Source organism: Aedes albopictus, chromosome 1 (assembly GCF_035046485.1).
Source record: "Aedes albopictus strain Foshan chromosome 1, AalbF5, whole genome shotgun sequence".
Classification (NCBI taxonomy): domain Eukaryota; kingdom Metazoa; phylum Arthropoda; class Insecta; order Diptera; family Culicidae; genus Aedes; species Aedes albopictus.
The window spans coordinates 148,842,363-148,863,591 of NC_085136.1; the positions used below are offsets into that span (position 1 = coordinate 148,842,363).

At 44.7% G+C, this 21,229-nt stretch overlaps 1 protein-coding gene across 1 annotated transcript in view; it reads left to right on the forward strand.

Moving 5' to 3' along the window:
* LOC109421880 (protein lozenge) overlaps positions 1-21,229 on the forward strand; it is a 131,107-nt gene that overhangs the window by 80,989 nt on the left and 28,889 nt on the right. Inside the window, exon 5 of the mRNA XM_029861755.2 lies at positions 14,478-14,693. Within this exon, the coding sequence (XP_029717615.2) occupies positions 14,478-14,693 (216 nt within the window). The remainder of the gene's footprint in view (positions 1-14,477; positions 14,694-21,229) is intronic.

The following is a 21,229-nucleotide window of genomic DNA, read 5'->3' on the forward strand; positions in this document are numbered from 1 at the left end:
TGGTATTTTTCCAGGATTTTCTTCTAAGATTACACCAGGAGTGGCATCAGGAACCTCTCCAGAAATTTTACCCGGGGTATCTTCCGGGAATTTTCAAAAGTTCTTTCCGGAATTTCTTCAGAACTTCCAGACTCCTGGAAAATAAGTCAAGGTTCTTCCAGGAGTTCCTTCTAAGATTTGTCCAATAATTTATCCAGGATATCCTTCCGGGATTCCTCCAAGAAATTCTACTGGGATTCCTTGCAGATTACATAATTTGGAATTCATTCTGGAAGTTTCTTAAATTTTGCTCATGGAAATACTCCAGAAGTTTTTTTTGATTCTTCATGGAAGTACTCCAAGACGTGCTCTTGAGTTCCTTATAAAATTCCTCCAACAGCTTCTTAAGGAATATCTCCAGCAGTTTTGCAGGGAATATCTACATGAGCGATTTCAGAGATTCTTTCAATAGTTTCTTCCCAGATAAAAATCTGAAGACATTCCAAAAGGTTCTGGAGAAATCATAAAAAAAACTCGTGAAAGAATCCCTGAAAGAACTTCTAGAATAATTTCATATGAATCTTCTGGAGGAATCTCGGAAGGAATTTCTAGAGAATTCCATGAAGGAACCTCTGAAGGAATCCCGTATGGAGTTACAGGAGTAATCCTGGAGAGAACTCCTGGAAGTTCTGAACAAATCCTAAACAAATTGCTGGAATAATATCTGAGGGAACTCCCTTAGGTATCCCAGAAAGAACTCCTGGAGCAATCCTGAATTAATTTCGAGAGAGATCTAGGATGGAATTTCTGGAGGAATCCCAAGCAGAAATTCTGAGGGAATTCCAGAGCAATTCTCGTAGGGATCTCGGAACGAATTATTGGAATTCAGAAAGATTAACTAATGGACTAATTTTTTACCAGGAATAGTGTATTACGTAAAGCTAATACTATACAAATTTCATCAAAATCGGTTGAATATTGGTGGAGATATCGTTGAAACAAGAATTTTGCCATTTGAGAAGTTTCTTCAACGTTATAGCTCTAGATTCAAAAATACTGAACCTATTTCAATCAAAACTGTTCTGTATGTAAAGTATACATGTAGAAATATTGTGTAAAAATTTCATTCAATTTGATCTAGCCGTAATAAAGTTATAGCCGTATATGTGGCACAAAGTCACAATAATCAAAAATGTTTTTTTTTTTGTATCGTGACATTCACACAGTTATAACTTGAAAAGTTTTCAAGCAATTTGGCTAAGAACAGTTTTTATAATGGTTTTACAGTTTCAAATGCTAATAAAAATCGGAACAGTCATGACAGTTGTACAAACAAAATAGTACACACGGAATAAAATGGTTAAAATGTAGCTAAAATATGTCTTGAAGCGATTTGAGTTTTGAATACTAGAAAAACGTATTGAACCGATTTTAGGATTTTTTTTACCAGTTTATTGATACTCTGTTATGAACTTCGAGTCAAATTTTCAGACGTCTTGACGAGTTACATCAAAATTATAGCCTTTACAATTTTTAAAACGGATGAAAAAATTTGCTAAAATCTTATTTTATGATATTAACAATATCTGCGCCAATAAATACCAAACTGAATTTGTTGTCATTGTTATGGTATTAGCTACACATTATGTATTATTCCTTATCAAAAAAAATATTTGATTTTGTGAACGCAATCAAAAGCTATACATTATTTTCTGTGTCCAAATTTCATCGAATACAGTCTTTACTTCTCATGGTTCTAGTGCACCATAGAACATTTTATTCAACAAACGAAATGAAATGATTATGATGCAACAGTTTTTAGAATCATTGTCTCCTCATCAGCTAAACTCAAATGCTATTTATTTTTTTCAATAGTCGAACTATTTATAAACAATCCAGTTTTGGGGTGTCTTTATAAATTTTTAAACTACGTAACGGCAAATTATTCAACCTCAAAAATTCAATCTCGTGTTCAGATGCAGCCATGCTGAGGGACGACGGAGCACGCATTATAGAGCGACACGGCTAAATACTAATGCACACTGTGAACACGCAGGCGCGAAAGAAGAAACACAAAGAAAGAGAAATGTCCCTTTTACTCACGGAATAATACATCGACATATTATTCCGTACGGAAAATCAACAACATGACTGACAGCATCGCATGACAGTGCCATCTGTTGGCAAATCTTTCTGGCTGTGAATTACTAATCAACTGCGAACGCCTAAGTAATTTTGATTGCAAAAGTTTTACGTGAGCATTACTTGTCCTATCCTTTTACACCGTACTTATCAGGTGGAAACCAGCCATTAGCTGGTAGTGCAGCCTGGACACTGTTGCCCTTATGGCTTCAGCTAAATTCAGGAGGTACGTCCCGAGCGTCTGTTCACCAAGGAGGTGCGGCTCAAACAGCGTCTGATCTGGCATCCAGCGGCTGAGTATGAAATGCTGTATTGCGTCAGCTATACCTATGGAGGAGCCCCTTCAACGTGATGTAGGTAGCTTGCTGAAAACCTCCGAACATCCACAAAAGCAATAGTATAATAAACGGATTGATTCAACGGCAACAGACCCAGCAACGAATTAAATAAAACGATTGGAAAGTCGGATCTTGGAACGTGAGAACTTTGAATGAACCCGCACGTATTGGCCTCCTGGCTCGTGAACTGCAGAATGTCAGCGTTAATGTGGCAGCTATCCAGAAGATACAGTGGCCCAAAACCGGAGAACGAGAATTCCGAGCGGCGGATCCCATAGCCAAAAGGCAGAACGTGGAAACGAATCCACCGCAGTAAAAAAACCGCAACACGGTGAGAGTGTGCTTCCTGAAGCGCAGGAAAGTATGGACAGGAGCGATATGCGGAGGTTTTGTGCAACTGTCAATGGTGCGTGGCATAAGATTGCGCCAGAGCCCGCCAAGTTCAATGACCGGGAAGGAAATTAGCTGACAGACAAAACAATGGTGGCACCATGTGGAAGGAATACTTCGAAGATTTGTTGAATGGTAGCACTGAAGAAGCACCCAGGAACAGAATTACCAAAATGGATGACGGTCAAGCAGTGGAACCACCAACACTGGATGAGGTCAAGAAGGCATTTAAGGAGCTGAAAAACAACAAGGCTGCTGGGAAGGACGATATCACGGTCGAACTTCTTAAGCACGAAAGTGAGCAGCTACATTAATCAATCCACCAGATTATTGTAAAGATTTGGGAGGATAAAGAATTGCCTAAAAGCTGGTTGGATGGCCTCATATGCCCAATCTACAAGAAAGGGCATAGACTAGAGTGTGCCAATGACAGAGGGATTGCCCTTTTAAACTCGGCATATAAGATACTGTCGCGTGTCCTGTTCAACATACTGAGACCTTCGTCGACGACTACCAGGCTGGGTTTCGCGAGGGCCAATCAACGACGGATCAAATGTTCAACCTGCGGGTGATCCAGGAATATAACTTGCAGACTCACCATCTGTTCATTGATTTTTAAGTAGCGTTCGATTCAGTGAAAGGAATTGAGCTTTGGCAGATAATGTCAGAAAATGGTTTCCCGGCGAAACTAATTAGGTTGATATGCGCAACGCTGGATGGATCAAAATCAAGTATTCGGATCGCAGGCGAAGTATTTACCTCATTTGTGACCTTGACTGGATTGAAGCAGGGTGATGTTCTTTCAAATTTGCTGTTCAACATTGCACTCGAAGGAACGATTGGCGTGCAGAGAAATGGTACTATCATCACACGGTCACGCATGCTCCTCGGTTTTGCAGACAATATTGGTCTCAACTATCGTAGGGCAGTGGAGGAAGCTTATGATTTTCTGAAGAGAGAGACAGCTAGGATAGGCTTGACGATAAACTCTACAAAGACGAAGTACATGATAGCGAGTAGAAACAGAGGCAGGCCTAGCGGTATTATACTGCTGGGATAGTGATTAATGGGGATGTGTTTGAAGTTGTTGGAGAATTTGTTTATCTTAGAACACTTGTGATATGTGACAATGACGTTTTCCTTGAAGTGAAAAAGCGTATGGCAGCTGCGAATCGATCTTTTGCGTAACCAGCTTAGGTCCAGTAACTTGCAAACGCAAACGAAATCGATCTATATAAGACGCTGCTTCGCCCGGTTGCCCTCTACGGTCACGAGGCGTGAACGTTCAAGGAGGTAGACCGAAAAGCTTTCGGAGGTTTTGAGTGCAAAGTGCAGCGGACAATTCTCGGTGAGAAACAAGAAAATGGAGTGCGACGCAGACGCATGAATCACGAGTTGTAGATGCCAATGTTGTGAAACTTATAAAATACGGCAGACCTCAGTGGGTTGAATACGTAGTGCGAATGTCGGAAGAAAGAATAGTGAAAACAATATTCAGCAGGGAACCAGGTAAAGGTCGGTGACTTCGTGGGCGGCCAAGAACGCGCTGACAGCACGCGGTTGAAAAAGATCGGCGATCCCTACACGTTTGGGAAATCTGGAGGAACATCTCCCAAGAGTGACGAAGATGGTGCTGTACAATACGTTTGACATTCATTGGAGTAAAGGTATATATGAGGGTATCTGTCAGAGTACCAATGCGAATCCATGAGGTGATGAATACAGGATCGTGATGGCCAAGACGAAAGGTGTAATGGCTCTTACGGAGCAGTCTCCAGAGATGTTGGAGGGGATTATCGAGGGGCTTTTTCAGCGTCATGCAGAAAGTAGCTATTGCAGAGGCTCCCGGGATGTTCAGGATATATCAGGACAAGGAAGTTTTCCCAGAGGTTTGACGGTGGAAGCTTAAGATGGCTTTTATTAGGCGAAGCATGTTCTAACATCAGTGAGGACGCACCACCTTTGGCATCGCAAGGTGACCGAGCATCATGTGCGCTGCACACGAACTGTTCAAGCGGAGTTTGCCTAGGCGTGGCGGGGGTTCAGCAGTGGGCTCTGCTGGGCCTCTTCAGAAATACCACACATCCGGAAGCATCAACTCTGTTCAAGCGAACCGGCACCGCTTCCAAAGTGCCATAGCCTAGTCAGGGGTGCCTCGGGCACATCAGGAGCAATGTCAGTAAGCTCCTGATTACGGTATACTGGCGCGCGATGATACTGGTCAATGAGATGGTACACTCTAAGATGACCGCGGAGTAGAGGAGTGCTGGTGGTGACGGCATTCTATCCTCTTAGTAGGGCAGGGTGACACTGACCTGAAACGACGGATGGGCTAATGTCGGAGCCGCCTTCCGTCCCATAAAACCTTGGCAAGGCCTTAGAGTACGTTCCCGATCTGTATCCAGCTTAGGAAACTAACTGGGTGGAGGTAGGTTCAGTTGAAGTATCCTGATTTGCGCTGATCCTGGCTCTGAGCTCAGGTCCCATAAGGGGGGGTGGCCTCCCTGCTTGCATAGATAACCACCGGGATCCTTGGGCGACTACTTCAGTGGCAGTGAGGGATAGCGGCTCTAAGGGGGACCCTTACAGAAGAGATGGATACGTATTTAATTAGGGAGTCAGAGAATGTGGAGGGTGAGGTGATCAACCCGTTCGCGAAAAGCGGACTGGTCAGATCACCAACGCGTCGAGGGTGGAATCCCCGCAAGTGTCAGAGTATGGCACTCTGAGGGTCGGGTCGGCAATAGAGGACACGCAGATGAGTGGAGCAGAGCTCACGCGTGCGCTGACCCGCAATAGGGATGGACTTCCGAAGCTGGTGGTGGTCTCCGAACAGCTCGACGAGCTGATCGGATACACCAGTGGGCGGAACAACATCAGCAAAGACCTTAAAAAAGGTCTGCTGAGGCTCCGCGATTCGGTCGCCCAGGCCCGGAGGGAGTACGATCTCCTGTTCGATCGTAACACGACTAGTGCGGGTAGAGAAGAGAGGTCCACGCAAACGGACCGCTCCTCTACAGAGAGTGTGAGTAAGGTGCAGCCAGGTGGGGCTGCAGAGAGAGGAAAAATCTCGGCCCAAACCAAACGGCCGAGATCGATGGATGAGGAGCGGCCGGTGAGTGGCAAGCGCCCACGTAGTGCGAGCAACGCCAAGCCGGTCGCGAAACGGGCTCGGGGCAAAGAGCCGAAACCCCGAGGCGAGGCTGCTAAGAGCGGTAGCAGTGACCAACCGGTCCAAGGGAGGGTGAACCCTTGGATTACGGTTGGCAAGAGAGGGCGTGTAGAAAAAGAGAAGGTTTTGAGCAAAACCAAGGCGAAGCCGGCGCGTAAGCGTACGAAAGGCGACGCACTGGTTCTCACAACAGAGGGCAACAGGTACGCAGATGTGCTGCGGGCTATGAGGAGTGAGGATCATCTCTCGGGACTAGGCGCGGATGTTAAAAGCATCCGGCGCACTAGGACTGGAGAGATGATGTTAGAGCTTAAGAAGAATGCCGTTAACAAGGGCTCTTCTTACACGGCTCTAGCACAAGAGGTGCTTGGTGACAAGGTACGGGGGAGGGCTCTGACGCCGGAGATGACTATCCAGTGCAAGAACTTGGATGAGATCACCACCGCGGAGGAGCTCTCTGCTGTTCTTAAACAGCAGTGCAATGTGGACGCGCCAAGCGCATCGATCCACATCAGGCGAGGCCCAGCAGGCACGCAGATCGCAACGATCAAGCTTCCAGTCGGGGAAGCGAAGAAAGCGACTGCTAAGGGCATGGTTGAAGTCGGGTGGTCGGAGTACCCGCTTAGTGTATGTGAGCCGCCGGAAGTGTGCTTCAGGTGTTTCGGACGAGGCCACAAGTCGTGGGCATGCAAAGGCCCTGATAGGAGCAAACTCTGCAGAAGATGCGGAGTAGAAGGCCACTTCGTCAGGGAGTGTAAATCGGCGCCAAAGTGTCTGATTTGCACGACGAACAAGGGCCATGTGACGGGTGGGCCTAAGTGCCCAAGCATAAGTGGACGTAACGGCCGAAAATGACGCAAGTCACACAGTTGAACCTGAATCACTGTGAAGCCGCGCAGCAGCTGTTGTAGCAATCCGCCTCGGAGTCGAGTATAGACATCGCGCTTCTTTCGGACCCGTACCGCATCCCCCCCAATAACGGGAACTGGGTTGCGGATAAGGCCAAGATAGCGGCGATCTGTACGACCGGTCGGTACCCGGTCCAGGAGATAATCTCCACGACGTGCGAGGGCTTCGCGATTTCGAAGATCGGCGGAGTCTACTACTGCAGCTGCTATGCCCCACCTAGGTGGCCGATAGGTCAGTTCTCGTCCATGCTAGATTCGCTGTCAAGCGCTCTAGCTGGACTGAGCCCCTTGGTCATCGGTGGGGACTTTAACGCGTGGGCGGTCGAGTGGGGCAGTCGCTCTACGAACGAGAGAGGTTGGGCTCTACTCGAAGCTATGGCGGGATTGAACGTTGAGATCGCGAATGTCGGCCATGTAAGCACTTTTAGCAGATACGGTGCGGAGTCCATCATTGATGTGACCTTCTGGAGCCCAGGGCTTAACCCTAGCTCAGACTGGAGAGTTGATAACGGGTACACGCATAGTGATCACCTGGCGATTCGATACAGTATCGAACAGGGCGGTAGACGGCAGCAGTCGAGGATAACCGACACTCACCGAGGATGGCTAACCTCGAGTTTCGATAAGCCGGCATTTGTGGAGCGGCTGCTCATGGAGCAGAATACAGACTACTTGTCTAGCGACGGTCTAGTTGGTACCTTGAGACGAGCGTGTGATGAGGCAATGCCGAGGCGATCCATACCCAGGAATGGACGAAGACCGGTGTACTGGTGGTGTCAAGAAATCGCGGAGCTCCGTGCATCTTGCCACAGGGCAAGGAGAAGGATGCAGAGAGCCCGGACCGATGAGTCGAGAGCGGAGCGAGAGGTGGCATACAGGGCGGCAAAGTTGGCACTGAACAAAGAGATCAAGGCGCGTAAGCGGGTGTGCTTCAACGATCGTTGTCAGACGGCCAACACAACCCCCTGGGGAGATGCATACCGCGTAGTCATGTGCAAAACGAAAGGCACATCTGCACCACCGGAACGCTCTCCCGCGATGCTGCAGAGGATTGTGGAAACGTTGTTCCCGCACCACGAGGTGAGACCATCGGCACCCACACCGCAAGACCATTCTGGTCCGAGTGAGGTTCCCCCAGTGACGAATGATGAGTTAGCCGCAATTGCGAAATCACTTAAGCTGAACAAGGCCCCGGGCCCGCATGGCATTCCGACGGTGGCTATTAAAGTGGCCATCGAAGCTAGCCCTGACATGGTCAGATCGGCTATGCAGAGATGCTTGGATAGAGGCGAGTTTCCGGAGAGGTGGAAAAGGCAAAAATTGGTTCTACTGCCCAAGCACGGGAAGCCACCAGGCGACCCGTCGGCTTATAGACCAATTTGCCTTTTAGACACGGCCGGGAAACTACTAGAGCGGATCATTCTGTCAAGGTTATTGGTCTATACCGAGAGGTCGGACAACGCGGGGCTATCAGACAGCCAGTACGGGTTTCGCAAAGGTAGATCGACAGTGGATGCCATTAGGTCGGTCACTGGATTGGCCGAAATTGCGCTGCAGAAAAAGAGAAGAGGCATACGGTACTGCGCGATCGTAACGCTAGACGTTAGAAACGCCTTCAATAGTGTAAGCTGGGCCGCCATAGAGAGCGCCATAACTCGCTTAGGTGTCCCGGCTGGCCTAAGGCGTATTCTGGGTAGTTACTTCCAGAACAGGGTGCTGATTTACGACACCGAAGAAGGCCAAAAACAGTACAATGTCACTGCGGGGGTACCGCAAGGATCCATCTTGGGTCCGGTACTGTGGAACGCGGCATACGATGGAGTACTGAGGCTAGCACTACCACCGGGAGTAAAGTTGGTTGGCTTCGCTGACGACATTACCCTGGTGGTATACGGTGAGTCGCTCGAAGAGGTGGAATTGACGGCAGCGCATGCGATTGACATAGTGGAGGGCTGGATGAGGTCGAGGCAACTGACACTCGCACACCACAAGACGGAGGTGGTGGTGGTGAACAACCGCCAGTCTGCGCAGCAGGCAGTGGTCACCACGGGCGGGTGCTCGATCGAGTCCTGTCGCTCACTGAAGCTTCTTGGAGTCATGGTCGATGACAAGTTGAGCTTCAGTAGTCATGTCGAGTATGCTTGTAAGAGGGCGAGTGTAGCGGTTATGGCATTGTCTAGGATGATGTCAAACAGTTCGGCAGTTGTCTCGAGTAAGCGGAAGCTGCTCGCGTCAGTAGCGGTGTCCATTCTACGGTATGGCGCCGCCGCATGGTCGAGCGCGCTCAAGCTGCAGAGGACTAGAGAGTGTACATAGGCTGATGTGCCTCAGGGTGGCCAGTGCATACCGGACTGTCTCGAAAGACGCGGTATGCGTGCTAGCGGGCATGATGCCGATAGCATTGGTGTTGGTCGAGGATGTTGAGTGCTACGATGAAAGAGGTACGAGAGGTGCGCGACGAAACGCCAGAACTTCGTCTATGGTGAAATGGCAAAGAGTCTGGGACTCTTCAACAAAGGGTAGGTGGACACACAGGCTCATACCGAGCGTGTCCCGGTGGACGTGTAGGCCCCATGGCGAAGTGAACTTCCACCTGACACAATTCCTGTCGGGCCATGGGTGCTTTAGGTGGTACTTGCACAGGTTCGGGCATGCAAACTCACCCTCATGCCCGGAGTGTGCAAACAGGGCGGAAACGGCGGAACATGTGCTCTTCGAGTGCCCGCGTTTTGCGGAGCAGAGGTCGAGCATGTTAGAGGTATGCGGCAGGGATACTACTCCCGATAACATTATAGAGAGGATGTATACGGGGTTGGACGAGTGGAATGCCGAGTCGACCACGGTATCCACAATCATGCTCCACCTCCAGAGGAAATGGCGGGCCGAACAACAGTTAGTCGAGTTGGCCCCCTAGAGATATGCCGTATGTGATGGCTGACAGATGATAGCGAGAGTGCGAAAGCCCAATCCCCCCCCTCCTCTACGAAGTAATCCCTAACGGGCGTGCCGCGGAGCAAGGTCAGGTAGTGCAGAATGTGGTTTTCCTACGGTGTTGCTAACCAACAGGTTTCCTCATTCTATAAAAAAAGAGGTTTGGCAGCGGCTGAGACTGGTTCTATTGGCAAAGGAAGGTACTCGAAGATGTTCGAAAAGATCATCCTCAGCAGAATGTTAAAGCTCACCGATGGTGTAAACGGTCTCTCGAGCAACCAGTTCGGCTTCTGGCCTATCTAGTCGGTTATAAAGACAGGCGAGATAGCGCTACAGCGTTAGAGGAGGGGGATTCACTACTGTGCAATAGTGAAGTCTGTCTGGATGTGAGGAATGCGTTCAATAGCGCCTGAACGTTGCTCGACTATTGCCGATGCGCTCTTGCGTCTGGGGATACCCGTGTATCTGTACAATTTTTTTGGAAGTTACTTCCAGAATCGAGTACTAGTTTACGACACAGAGGTTCCATCCTGAGTCCGGTGTTATAGAATGTCATGTACAACGAAGAACCTCTACAAGGTTAGAGTTCCCGATGAGAGTGGAGATTGTCGGCTTTGTTGACGACATTACACTCCCCAGTCAAACAGTGATCGTATTAGATGTTGCATAAAACGTTAAAGAAGAGGCGCTATGCGTACCTTTTACATGCGCCTGAATGGAGGCATGCACGTATATGGCCTCCACTTTATCATCTTATGCAACATCTTTTACGATTACTGGTTGTCTAGGTCGAAGTCTACGGTGAGTCGATCGAAGAAGTGGAGTTGACTACCACCAACTTGATCAAGATTGTGGAGGCGTGGATGAGCTTGGGCTGGAGGCGTGGGACAGTTCCACCAAAGGAAGATGGACCCACAGGTTGAACCCGAGGGTAGATAGTTGGGTTTGCAGGCGCAATGGGGAAGTAACATTCCAACTGACCCAGGTCTTTTCGGGCCATGGTTGCTTCCGACAGTATCTACATCGTTTCGGCCATGCGGATTCTTCCGAATGTCCGAATTGTAATTGTTTAGAGGAAACAGTGGATAACGTTTTATTCGTGTGCCCGCGTTTCCACACAATGCGTGACCGCATACTTACCGCATGCGGGGAGAACATAGCTCCGGACAACCTTGTTCAGAGAATGTGTAGGGATGAGTTTGGTTGGAATGCATTCCAACGGCTATCAACCGCATCTTCTTTGACCTACAGAAAAGTTGCCGCGTGGACTCGGACAATGGCTAGTTCAGATGCTATGCAATAGGTGGTCCAAGGGTTCGGAGTTGGTACCGTAGGTCATACCGGTGCCCTGTAGTAGAAGACATCCTGGTAGCGTTGCTGTCGTGGCCTCAGTCTACTGGGTTGGATCCGAGCCCACGGTTGGAAAGGGGTCATCGGCAAGATCGGGGTAGGTGCAGGCCCCATGTCGACAAGTCCTTCTGTGTGCTGGCTGATAGGACCTTACAAGCGGGAAGGTAAAATCGCGTATCAGTTCTTGATGCTTGCTGTGCAGTTGAATGCAGGTGAGATGTCAATCCTGCCTGCCTTCCGAGGACATATCGAGTGGTAAGGACCTCTCGGGAAACTGGCTATGCGCCAGCATGTTACCTTAGTGGACTCCCCGCAGCTAACCTTGAAGGTGCGATCCCAAGTAACAATTTAAATTCCTTTTAGATTTGTTTATTTTTATGGAAGCTTTATCATAGCATGAAGAATTCATGTAGCATTTATAGTTGTTTTTATCAAGAGAAAATAATCTCCGTTCGTATGCGGTTTTTAAGTTTTCTTCAAGTTAATTTTGAAAACTTCGCATAAAACAACTTGATTCCCTAAGGCATTTGATCTTATTATGAGTTTTAAGACGTATTTGAAGTTACTTTCAACACATAACATCAACAAACTTTATTAAAAGTTTATGCTTCGTTTATTCAAGTACAATTCATCTGAGTTATTCTCCTTTAAAAACTTCTTAAAGCTTTCAATTCTTGAGCTAGAGCCACTAGTCTGGAACAAGAACTAAGGGGAGTAATAAAATCTTATTAATTCAAATAATAAATTATGCAATAAATTGGCTTATTTATGCAAACATTTTTGCTCACTGTTAATTTTTCCGTTTTGGTGCTCAAAAGTAATCATATCGACGAAATATTCATTTTATAGCCAATCAAAAATGCGAGTAGCTTGCTGAAGTCGTCCAACCTTCAGCCAGTTACTCACACAGGCCACAGCAGCTTGAATCGAAACTAAAATGGGTACTTACTGTGACTCTTCTCGTGCGTATGCTAAATAGTGTAATATGTACTAGTAAGTTTTAGAAATGCACTTATTAAATAGACGAAATTATAATAGAATAGGCAGTTCCGGAAGCAAAATGTACAGAAACAACTTTCTAGCTCCAAAAAGGTAAACAAACAATTGTCAAAGGCTGTTACTCTTGAATAAAACGAATAAGTTTCATTTAAGACGAACAAATCTGCCTTAAGATCATCACTAGTAAAAACAATCTTCAATAAATGCTGTAGAGTTCATGCAAGGTGACTTGGTTCCATCATTGTTTTGAGGTGGTTTGGATTAAAGGTAATAACAATTGATGGCGGCTGCATGAGTTTTGTTCGCCTGGAACGGCAGCCATGTTTAGAAAGAATTGAAAAAGTGGCGTAGCCTTTTGTTTTTACAGGAAATTTATGTCTTCGTATATTAATGAATGATATTATTTTTGAGGCGCTTTGTTATTTTCGTATGTTTTGGGTGGCATATCAACGACAAAGTGGGTATGGTACGGAAAATTTTGATTCCCTGTCATCAATGATCTGTCAGGCAATTTTGATGCATTAGCCATTTCAATTTGATGAAAATTAATTCGCAGTTCAATTAACATTTCATCCATGAAACAAAACTAGTTCGCATCTGCATAATGCTGAGGTAAAAGATTTCATTTATCATGCACTATTAGCATTTTTGAGAAATACAGCTAAAAGATCAACATGCTTCAAGCTATTCTTGTTAAAGTTTTATGAAGTTCTTATAACCAATCATCAGTGTTAGTACATAAATACAACTAGTTTCAAGGCAGTCTTCAAAACCAGTCTTGAAGATCTTTTGAAGAGTGGGCCAGATTAGTCTTATGGATAGTGTATACCTATTTTATCTCGAATTTGCAGAACAAAGAGCTTTATAGCTAAGTTTTATTATTCAATCTTAGAAATTACTTCAGGATTGCCACAAAAGTATAATTGTTACTTGGGGTGCACTAGCCCCTCTCTGAAGCAATGCCTTCTTGGTTGTTTCCGGAGGGACGAATGGTTTGGCGACCTTGAGAATATTATTTAGTGGGTCGAGGAAACAGTAGTCCTGGCTTCTGTTTTAGTTGTAGAAGAAGGTCTCTATTTATGTGGACTTTTTTGTTCAGGTGTCTGTAGAGTAAATTGCTTGGAAGAGAAAAAAGCACGCTGTTGAAGAAGATCTATCTTTAAAGTTTCGAAAAAAATAAAAGCGCATCGCCTAAGACCGACGAGCATGGAGCTCTACTATACTCTCGAAGATGGAGTCAAGCTGCGCTGTAGCCTTCAAGGTATCAAGTTAGGTATAATGGATAAAAAACAAATATTGCATCTCTTCATAGTACTTATATTTATTTTCTGTGTAGCCAAGTTTTCATGGAAACATATTCGTCATTGTAGGCCGACAAATACCTATAACAGCCTTTCCAACCACGTGCAAAACATTCGGCAAATCCTAGATCGAACCGGTTAACAAATGTGGCTGGTCAGCCTCAAAACGGCGGAAAAGCGCCAACCCAAACATTGCCTGTGACCGACCGCAGTGATGTTGATTCGCGGAAAGTCTGGTTGCGGGCAAACATCCTGACTGGCGGCGAAAAGCCGACAGCATTCAGGAAAAATCACCATTTCCGTTCCATTTCACGTCTCGCATAGTCGTTGTCGGTCGTCGGTTGGCCAGGTTTGGGTGAAGACCAACGACGGCCAACGCGACCGACGGTGACCTATGCACGCAGCGCAGGATACCTACAACGAACGATGCACCGAGAGGAATCCGTCGCGTGTGACAGTGGTTAATGTATCGCGGAACAGAGTCAATGACGTGCTTCCCGCTTCCAACGAAGGGTGGCACCATCACACAACTTTTGGGTCATGAATGGATGAACTTGGGCTACCTGGCGGATGGATGGTGATTAATTTTTCAATGAATAGGTTCAACGGTAGCGTGAGGCTTGCCTCGGGTGGAACGACGTAAAGCATGTCTGCTAATAGCCTAATCAATATGTCAAAACAGTTCGCCCAGTCAATCACATATGGTATTCTAAGCGCAGCAGCACCTCTGTGTGTACCTGCGGCGTCTTTTGAGGGATAAAAAATGAAACAAAAAGGATCAAAAGTAATCGTAAACAGTTCCGCTTTCTTCCGTTCGCACCGCTTCTTAATTGATTTCAAGGGTGCTATTATGATAGGGTAATTATCACACTCTTCTTGACGTGCCATTTTTTTGATCGACTTTTTCCTTATGGAATTCTATCAATACTGAAAATTATAACCGTTCCCGTCTCTCGTTTCCTTGCAGATACTCCTCAACTGCGACCTCCACCTTTACATCGGTTTCTGGAACAGCCGGCATTCAGCCACTTTCCGGCTCGGTTCAACTCCAGCTCCGGCAAGTCCTCCATCAATACCTACAGTGCAAGTACAAACCATCACCATAATAGCAACAGTGGCAGTTCCAGTCTGAACACCAGTGTCGAGTCCTCCAGTGATTACAAACCGAACCTTACCCTCCCAGGTTAGTGCGCTTTTACATCGTTCAGCGTTCGTCATCATCATACTTCACGTTGTACTTACCTTGCTTATTGCACACGCCGAAATCGAACGGCATCGGCAAAGACAAAATTGAAATTTCGATTCGATTCGGACTGCCGTGCTGCTGTCTGGTAACGGCACCGAATTGCATCTGCATTTCCGCTAATATGACCCCACAATTATGTGTACGAAATTGATTACCTCCACGTAATTCACAAGTTTGACCGTTCGCAGCCAATCCCGGCAGGAACTCTCAAGAAGCTACTCCAGATCAGTAGCGGTAGTTGTTTTTGAATCATTTCAATGTGAACAGTAAGAAAAGTTATGCTCTGCTTGAACTTTCCCGATGCTTGTCGAGCTATGTCTACTTTTTTTTTTATCTGTATTAACGAGATTTTTAGCCCTTGGCTAGTTCATCTCGGGACCCACGCTTTACTTCCCTTCCGAAGGAAGAACTCACATTTTGCGAGTTTGTTGGGAGTGGGATTCGATCCCAGATCTACTTAGAATAATTGAAAAATTTGTATGAATAACGGAACTCGTCATTTCAGGATCTACTAGTTTGAAGGAAAGCAAGTTTCAGCTGAACTAAAAAAAATGAAAGAGAGAAAATCCCATGCATCCTTGTGGGAATCAGTTTTAGCGTGCAGCACAAATTGGTTTTTGCCGTAATTTTGCATTCCGAATTTCGACGCCGCGCCAGTCGGCCGAATGCATTCCTCCTCTTCCAGATTGCGTTTTCTCCTTCATCTCTTCTCCCAACTACATTACACACATTCGTGTAGCAAGAGTAGTGTGACCTCAACCACCGTTTGCTACCTGTTGGGTTGCGGTCTGCAGATCTTCGGTCAATCAGCAATCATTATCGGATAACCTTGGTTTCACAGTTTTGCCCATCCGTCTCGGGGAATAAAATTAACTATGAGGTGATAAAAGAATTCGTGCCCCATGGTAATGGGCTTACGCGAACTGGTGCGGTAATAGTGATCACTCAAAACTGATTTGGAGAGTAGGTCATCGTTTGAAGATTAAAATTTTGTGACTTCAGTCTATTCGAATTTACTATTTTTTTTTTCAATTGTAATAACTTGTATTTTTAATTGTTTGCTGAATTGTTCCCGAGGTAGTTTGATCTTCTCCTTCTCATTATTCTTGGAAGATATTGGTACTCAGATTACTTAACTAGTGAAGGCACAGCTAATGGCCTGTATATAAACAACGTAGATTCTGAGGGAGGATGGGGATGTCTGGCCACGCTCCATATAAATTTTGAAAATTGTGTATGAGCAAAGGTCTTCGAGGGAGAGGCTAAAGGATAAGCATATGGAGAACGCCTCATCACTCATCAGTAATATCTTGAGGTTCGGTTCCAGATACATCTAGCTTCTTGGAAAATCCTGACTTGGCGTTTCTTCATGACTTCCTCACGATACACGAATAATGCAAAAAATGACATAATAATATAAGAAGATCCTGAATTGTGATCGGTTGGAAGTTCTTATACTCCAACTTGTCACCTTTCTAGTCGAGTAATTGACCTTTCCTCCCACTCCTCCGGTAGCTGTTCGGTCTCCCAGATCCGGAATATTAGCCGGTGCGACAGGTGGCCAACTTGAGCCCATTTTGATTAGTTCCGCTCTGATACCATTCTTACCTGATGACTTATTCTTGAGCTGGATAGCATCATTTACATTCCTCAACGTGGGAGTTGGCTTGTTGTTGCCGCCCACATTATTGAGGTGTTCGTCAAAATTTTGCTTCCACCGTCAAGATGCTACCGTTCTTATTTCTGCACCTTTCGTCTCGTGACACGAAGGCTGTGCGGAATGCCTTGAGCTTCTGGTAGAATTTCTGCGTTTCTTGTAAACGACACTCCATGTCCATTTGTTATTCCACGTTTTGCCGAGTCTCGTGCTGCAGTATGATCGCCCTCGCTGTGTTTTTTTCTTCTAAAATCTCTCTGCACTCATCGTTGAATCAATGTTTCCTCCAGCTTCGTTTCACATACCCATCGTTGGTCTCAGTTGCGTTAATAATGTCTGCTTTCATCGTACTCCAGCAGTCTTTGAGAGGGGCTGCATCGGCCCTCGTCCGGCATCGCTGTCTCGATATTCTGCGGGTATGAGTTGGTGAGATCCGATTGCTTCATTCGCTCCAGAATAAACCGAGGTAGCCACCGGTATCGTATGTTGCGAACGCGAGTGAGAATTTGTTTAATAACTTTTTCCCCGATTGTCGAAATAAGTTCTGGTCTTCGGCAACATTCATCATTGAGATCTGAAGAATTCAATTTGGCTTTGACCCTATGACTTCATCCATGTGGCAATGCTCTACAGCGCGGAGAACCTTTTTCGGAAATTCTCCTTAATAATTCCTACATAAACCTATTTTGCTCTTGAGCCACCATTAAAACGCCACCGAAATGGCTGAAAATTTGACAGGACACACCAAGGATTGTATCGAACATATGGGAGCTTTGAATTTTTGACATGTTAAAAGTCTGAACTGCCCTAATGTAGCACTGCCCTAACATTGAAAGCATTTAACCAAAATGGCTTTCACTGACAACAGTTCAACACAACAACTTTATTCTGTTGCATTTTTTTTTAAATCGAGACAGTGTTGCCAGTTTTCCTGTCGAAAGAGTGCACACAGATTTTAAAGTGTTAAAAAGTGATCAAAATTTTGAAAAAACTTTTTTTTTGTTTGATTTGTTTATAAAAGTACTGAACCAATTACAGTAGTTTTTGTTAGTTATAATTTGGGAAAAAAATAAATATCTTGCGTTGCGGTCAACCAATTTTCAATCTTTTTGCATGAAAAGAAAGCTGGTTATAATATGCTCCGATTATCTGAACATATTTTTTGCATCATATTAACTGGATTCGAGATATTGGTGATTCTATAAGCCAAACTACTTAAATTTTAGCAAAATTTCCAAAAAAATAATGAAGATTTGTATTTTTTTAGTAAAATAAAATCAATTGAAACACTTTTTCTAAAAGTGCATTTTCGTGTTCCAAACTCTTCTATAGAGAAGTCCTTAAAATCTACAAGAATATTTTTTTGTATTTTCGCCACAAATAATAGAATAGCATAACCTACTGGGATCCGTGTAGCTCTTGACATCTACAATGTCATTTATGGACACAATAGGGATATTCCAGGCAGGGTTGTTAAAAGTCATCGGAGCTGAAGCATAATCACTGACGACAACGGGTAATAAACACCGTTCAAACATCGTCAATCAGTTTACCGGTTGCGACGACCGTCGTTTCTCTTTATTGGCATTTTCGTTGAGTTGCTTGCACCGAACAGGGCAGTGAACGAATAATCAGCCTCACGGGAATGGCTGATCAGAAAAAAATATGCAAAAATATTCAAAACACGCCTTCATTCGGAATCTAACTAAAAACCTTCGGATTGGGATCACAACAAGCATACCTACAGAGTTAATTCAACAGCTCTGAAGGACCGAGACTAAATCGTCAATAATAGCTTGACGGGTTCGCCTTTCGCCTGCAGTCGGATGCCATGTGACGATTACATGTTCGTTTTCCGTCTTTGCAAAAGGAGACAAAAGAGAATGACGAAAACTATAGCTCACTGTTTTATTTTCGGTTCATCCTCGTCGTGGTTTGTTTGTCGGTTGCTGATGATGATGCAAGTGACGGAGTTTTATTTGCTGACGAACTTTTTCAGTTTTTCGTCGTTGGTCGTTGATGAAACAGATGGTTACCAACCCTGATTCCAGGTCAGCCAAACCACCTTAGAGTTCAGAACTTCAGGTCTACATTCGTAACAGTGACCATATTTTTATACTCAGTAACGTTGCATAATCAACCGCAGCTACTGGAGAAATCTTAAGTCTACTACCGTATTATGAACCTTTCGGTCATTCAGGGTCGTCCAAAATGTTCTACAATGTAGTCCTTCAAATCTACAAGAAAAATTCCAGGTCAGCCAAACTACCTTGGAGTTAAGGACTTCAGGTCTGCACTCGTAACAGTAGCTGTATCTGTTATCCTAAGTAACGTTGCATAATCAATCGCAGCTACTGGAGCAACCTGAAGTATATTAGCTTATTATAGACCTGCGACATTCAGGCACAGAGAACAGACGAACATGCTCGAACAAAATTGCTTAAAAATCTTGTGTAAAGAAAAAACAAGCTCAGTAGCGACATCGACGGTGACTTTCCCACTCAAAAACTTGTTTCGACACCATGATGGCGCTTTCTAAAGAAATATTTCACCAGCGCACCTTTAAATTTTCCTACTCAGATTCGGAGCTGTATTTGCCTAAATAACAACATGTTTATGATTATTTTACTAATCCGGCAACAAAATTTGAGCAACCCATTGATAATTAGCTTAATTATTTTCAATAAGAAACAAGTTGAACAAGAATCCAATTTTTGTTTTCCAAGTAAAACCACCACATTCTCTCGGTGGAACTATACTAGGGTGCACACTTGGTGACACTAGCGCCAAAAGGTAAAACAACGGCAAATTTGTACCCCGATTCGAAATGTGACAGCGCCGCGTAATGGCCACATTCCCAGTTATTTCAAAACAACCGTTGCAATGCTTTACACAATAGCACTACATGAGCTTGGACGTCTGTTCTCTGTGTCTTCAAGAAAAACTTTATGTGTTTTCGCCATAAATAATAGTATTGCATAATCTGCTGGGATCCGCGAAGCTCTTCGAACCACAAATGTCATTTAGAGACACTACAGGGATATTCCAGATCAGCCAAACTACCTTCGAGTTCAGGGCTTCATATCTACACTCGTAACAGTATCCATATCTGTTATACTGAGTAACGCTGCATAATCAACCGCAGTTACTGGAGCAATCTGAAGTCTACTTTTCATTATAAACCTTTGGGATATTAAGGGTCGTCCAAACTGTTCTATAATGAAGTCCTTCGAATCTACAAGAATAACTTAATGTGTAAACTATCTTTGAATACAGAACTTCAGCTCTACACTCGTAACATCAGCTATATCTGACATACTGAGTTACGTTTCACAATCAATCGCGGTGTTTGGACCAATCTGAAGTCCACTATATATTATTATGAACCTTTGGAACATTAAGGGTCGTCCAAACTATCCTGCAGTTTAGGTCTTGATAGTAACAGTAGTTATTCTCACAATGAACTTTAAACTGTAATCTGTAATCCTCCTGGCATATCATGAGTCATTTCAAGATAGTTTTGAAATAATCGAGATCAACAGCACTACTCCGGAGACCATAGCTTCAGGTCTGCACTTGTGATAATAGCTTTTGCCACTACATTAAATAGTGTTACATTATCCACTATACTTACCAAAGCAGTTGGAGGAACAATCAGCGTTGTTATAATTTTTTGGGATATTATGGGCATCCATACTGTTATGAAGCTTAGTTGATAAAAACAACCACTATAACTTTCAGAAGACTTACTGGACATGATAGATTACAAATCGTAGCTTTGTATAATGAAAGAAGTTACCGTTACACACGTCGCGTTCAGTTCATTCCTGTGTGGAATGGGCTTTTTCTTTTTTTCCTCCCCTGTTGGGGAAATTAAGCCATTGCGTCTAATAGGCTGAACTTTTGTGGCATGTCCCGTTTTGATATTCGCATCTAGCCAGCTAATTACCATGTGTCAGGTAATCAGCTACTGCCACGACGCGTCGTCTCCCAGTCAGGTGCAATGGAATTGATAAACTCCAAGACCTTCCCAGGTTTTGCAGACCAGATCTCACTGGGTTGCAAGCAACCAATATTTAGAAATCTTTGCCTGCGCGTGTATAAAGCACCACAACTGCAAAGCAGATGTTCCGAGGTTTCACGTTCCGTATTACAGAAACGACAGATATCACTCTGAATATGGCCAATATTTTTCAAGTGATATCTGCTCGGGCAGTGTCCAGTTACTAGGCCAGTGTATGTACATAGAGCTCTCTTGTTAAGCTCTAAGAGCTTTTTGGTTTTATAAGCATTTGGTGTTATAAATCGTTTTGACTGATTGCAATTTTTGACATCCATCCAATTGGGTATCACCCTCTGCTCAGCCCAGCGTTTCAGATCCATTTTAATTGTACAGTTTGATATACCACAGAATGGTTCTGGGCCAGCAAACTGTAAATTGGAACCACTTTTAGCAAGCTCGTCTGCCATTTCATTCCCTTCAATGCCACAGTGACCTGGAACCCAGTATAAGTTTACTGAATTCCCTTGGCACAGCCTGCGCAGTGAAAGAATGCATTCCCAGACAAGCTTTGAAGTAGGTACATTTGTAAGCGCACAATGCTTTTAGTGCAGCTTGACTATCTGAGAAAATACAAATATTTGCATATCTGTATTTTCTCTCAAGGCAGATATTTGCGCATTTCAAAATAGCAAGAATCTCTGCTTGAAACACCGTAGGATAGTGTCCCATCGCCACTGAAATTTGTATTCCAGGGCCGTAGATTCCTGCTCCCGTTTTTATTCCAACTTTTGAGCCATCTGTAAAGAATTTGAT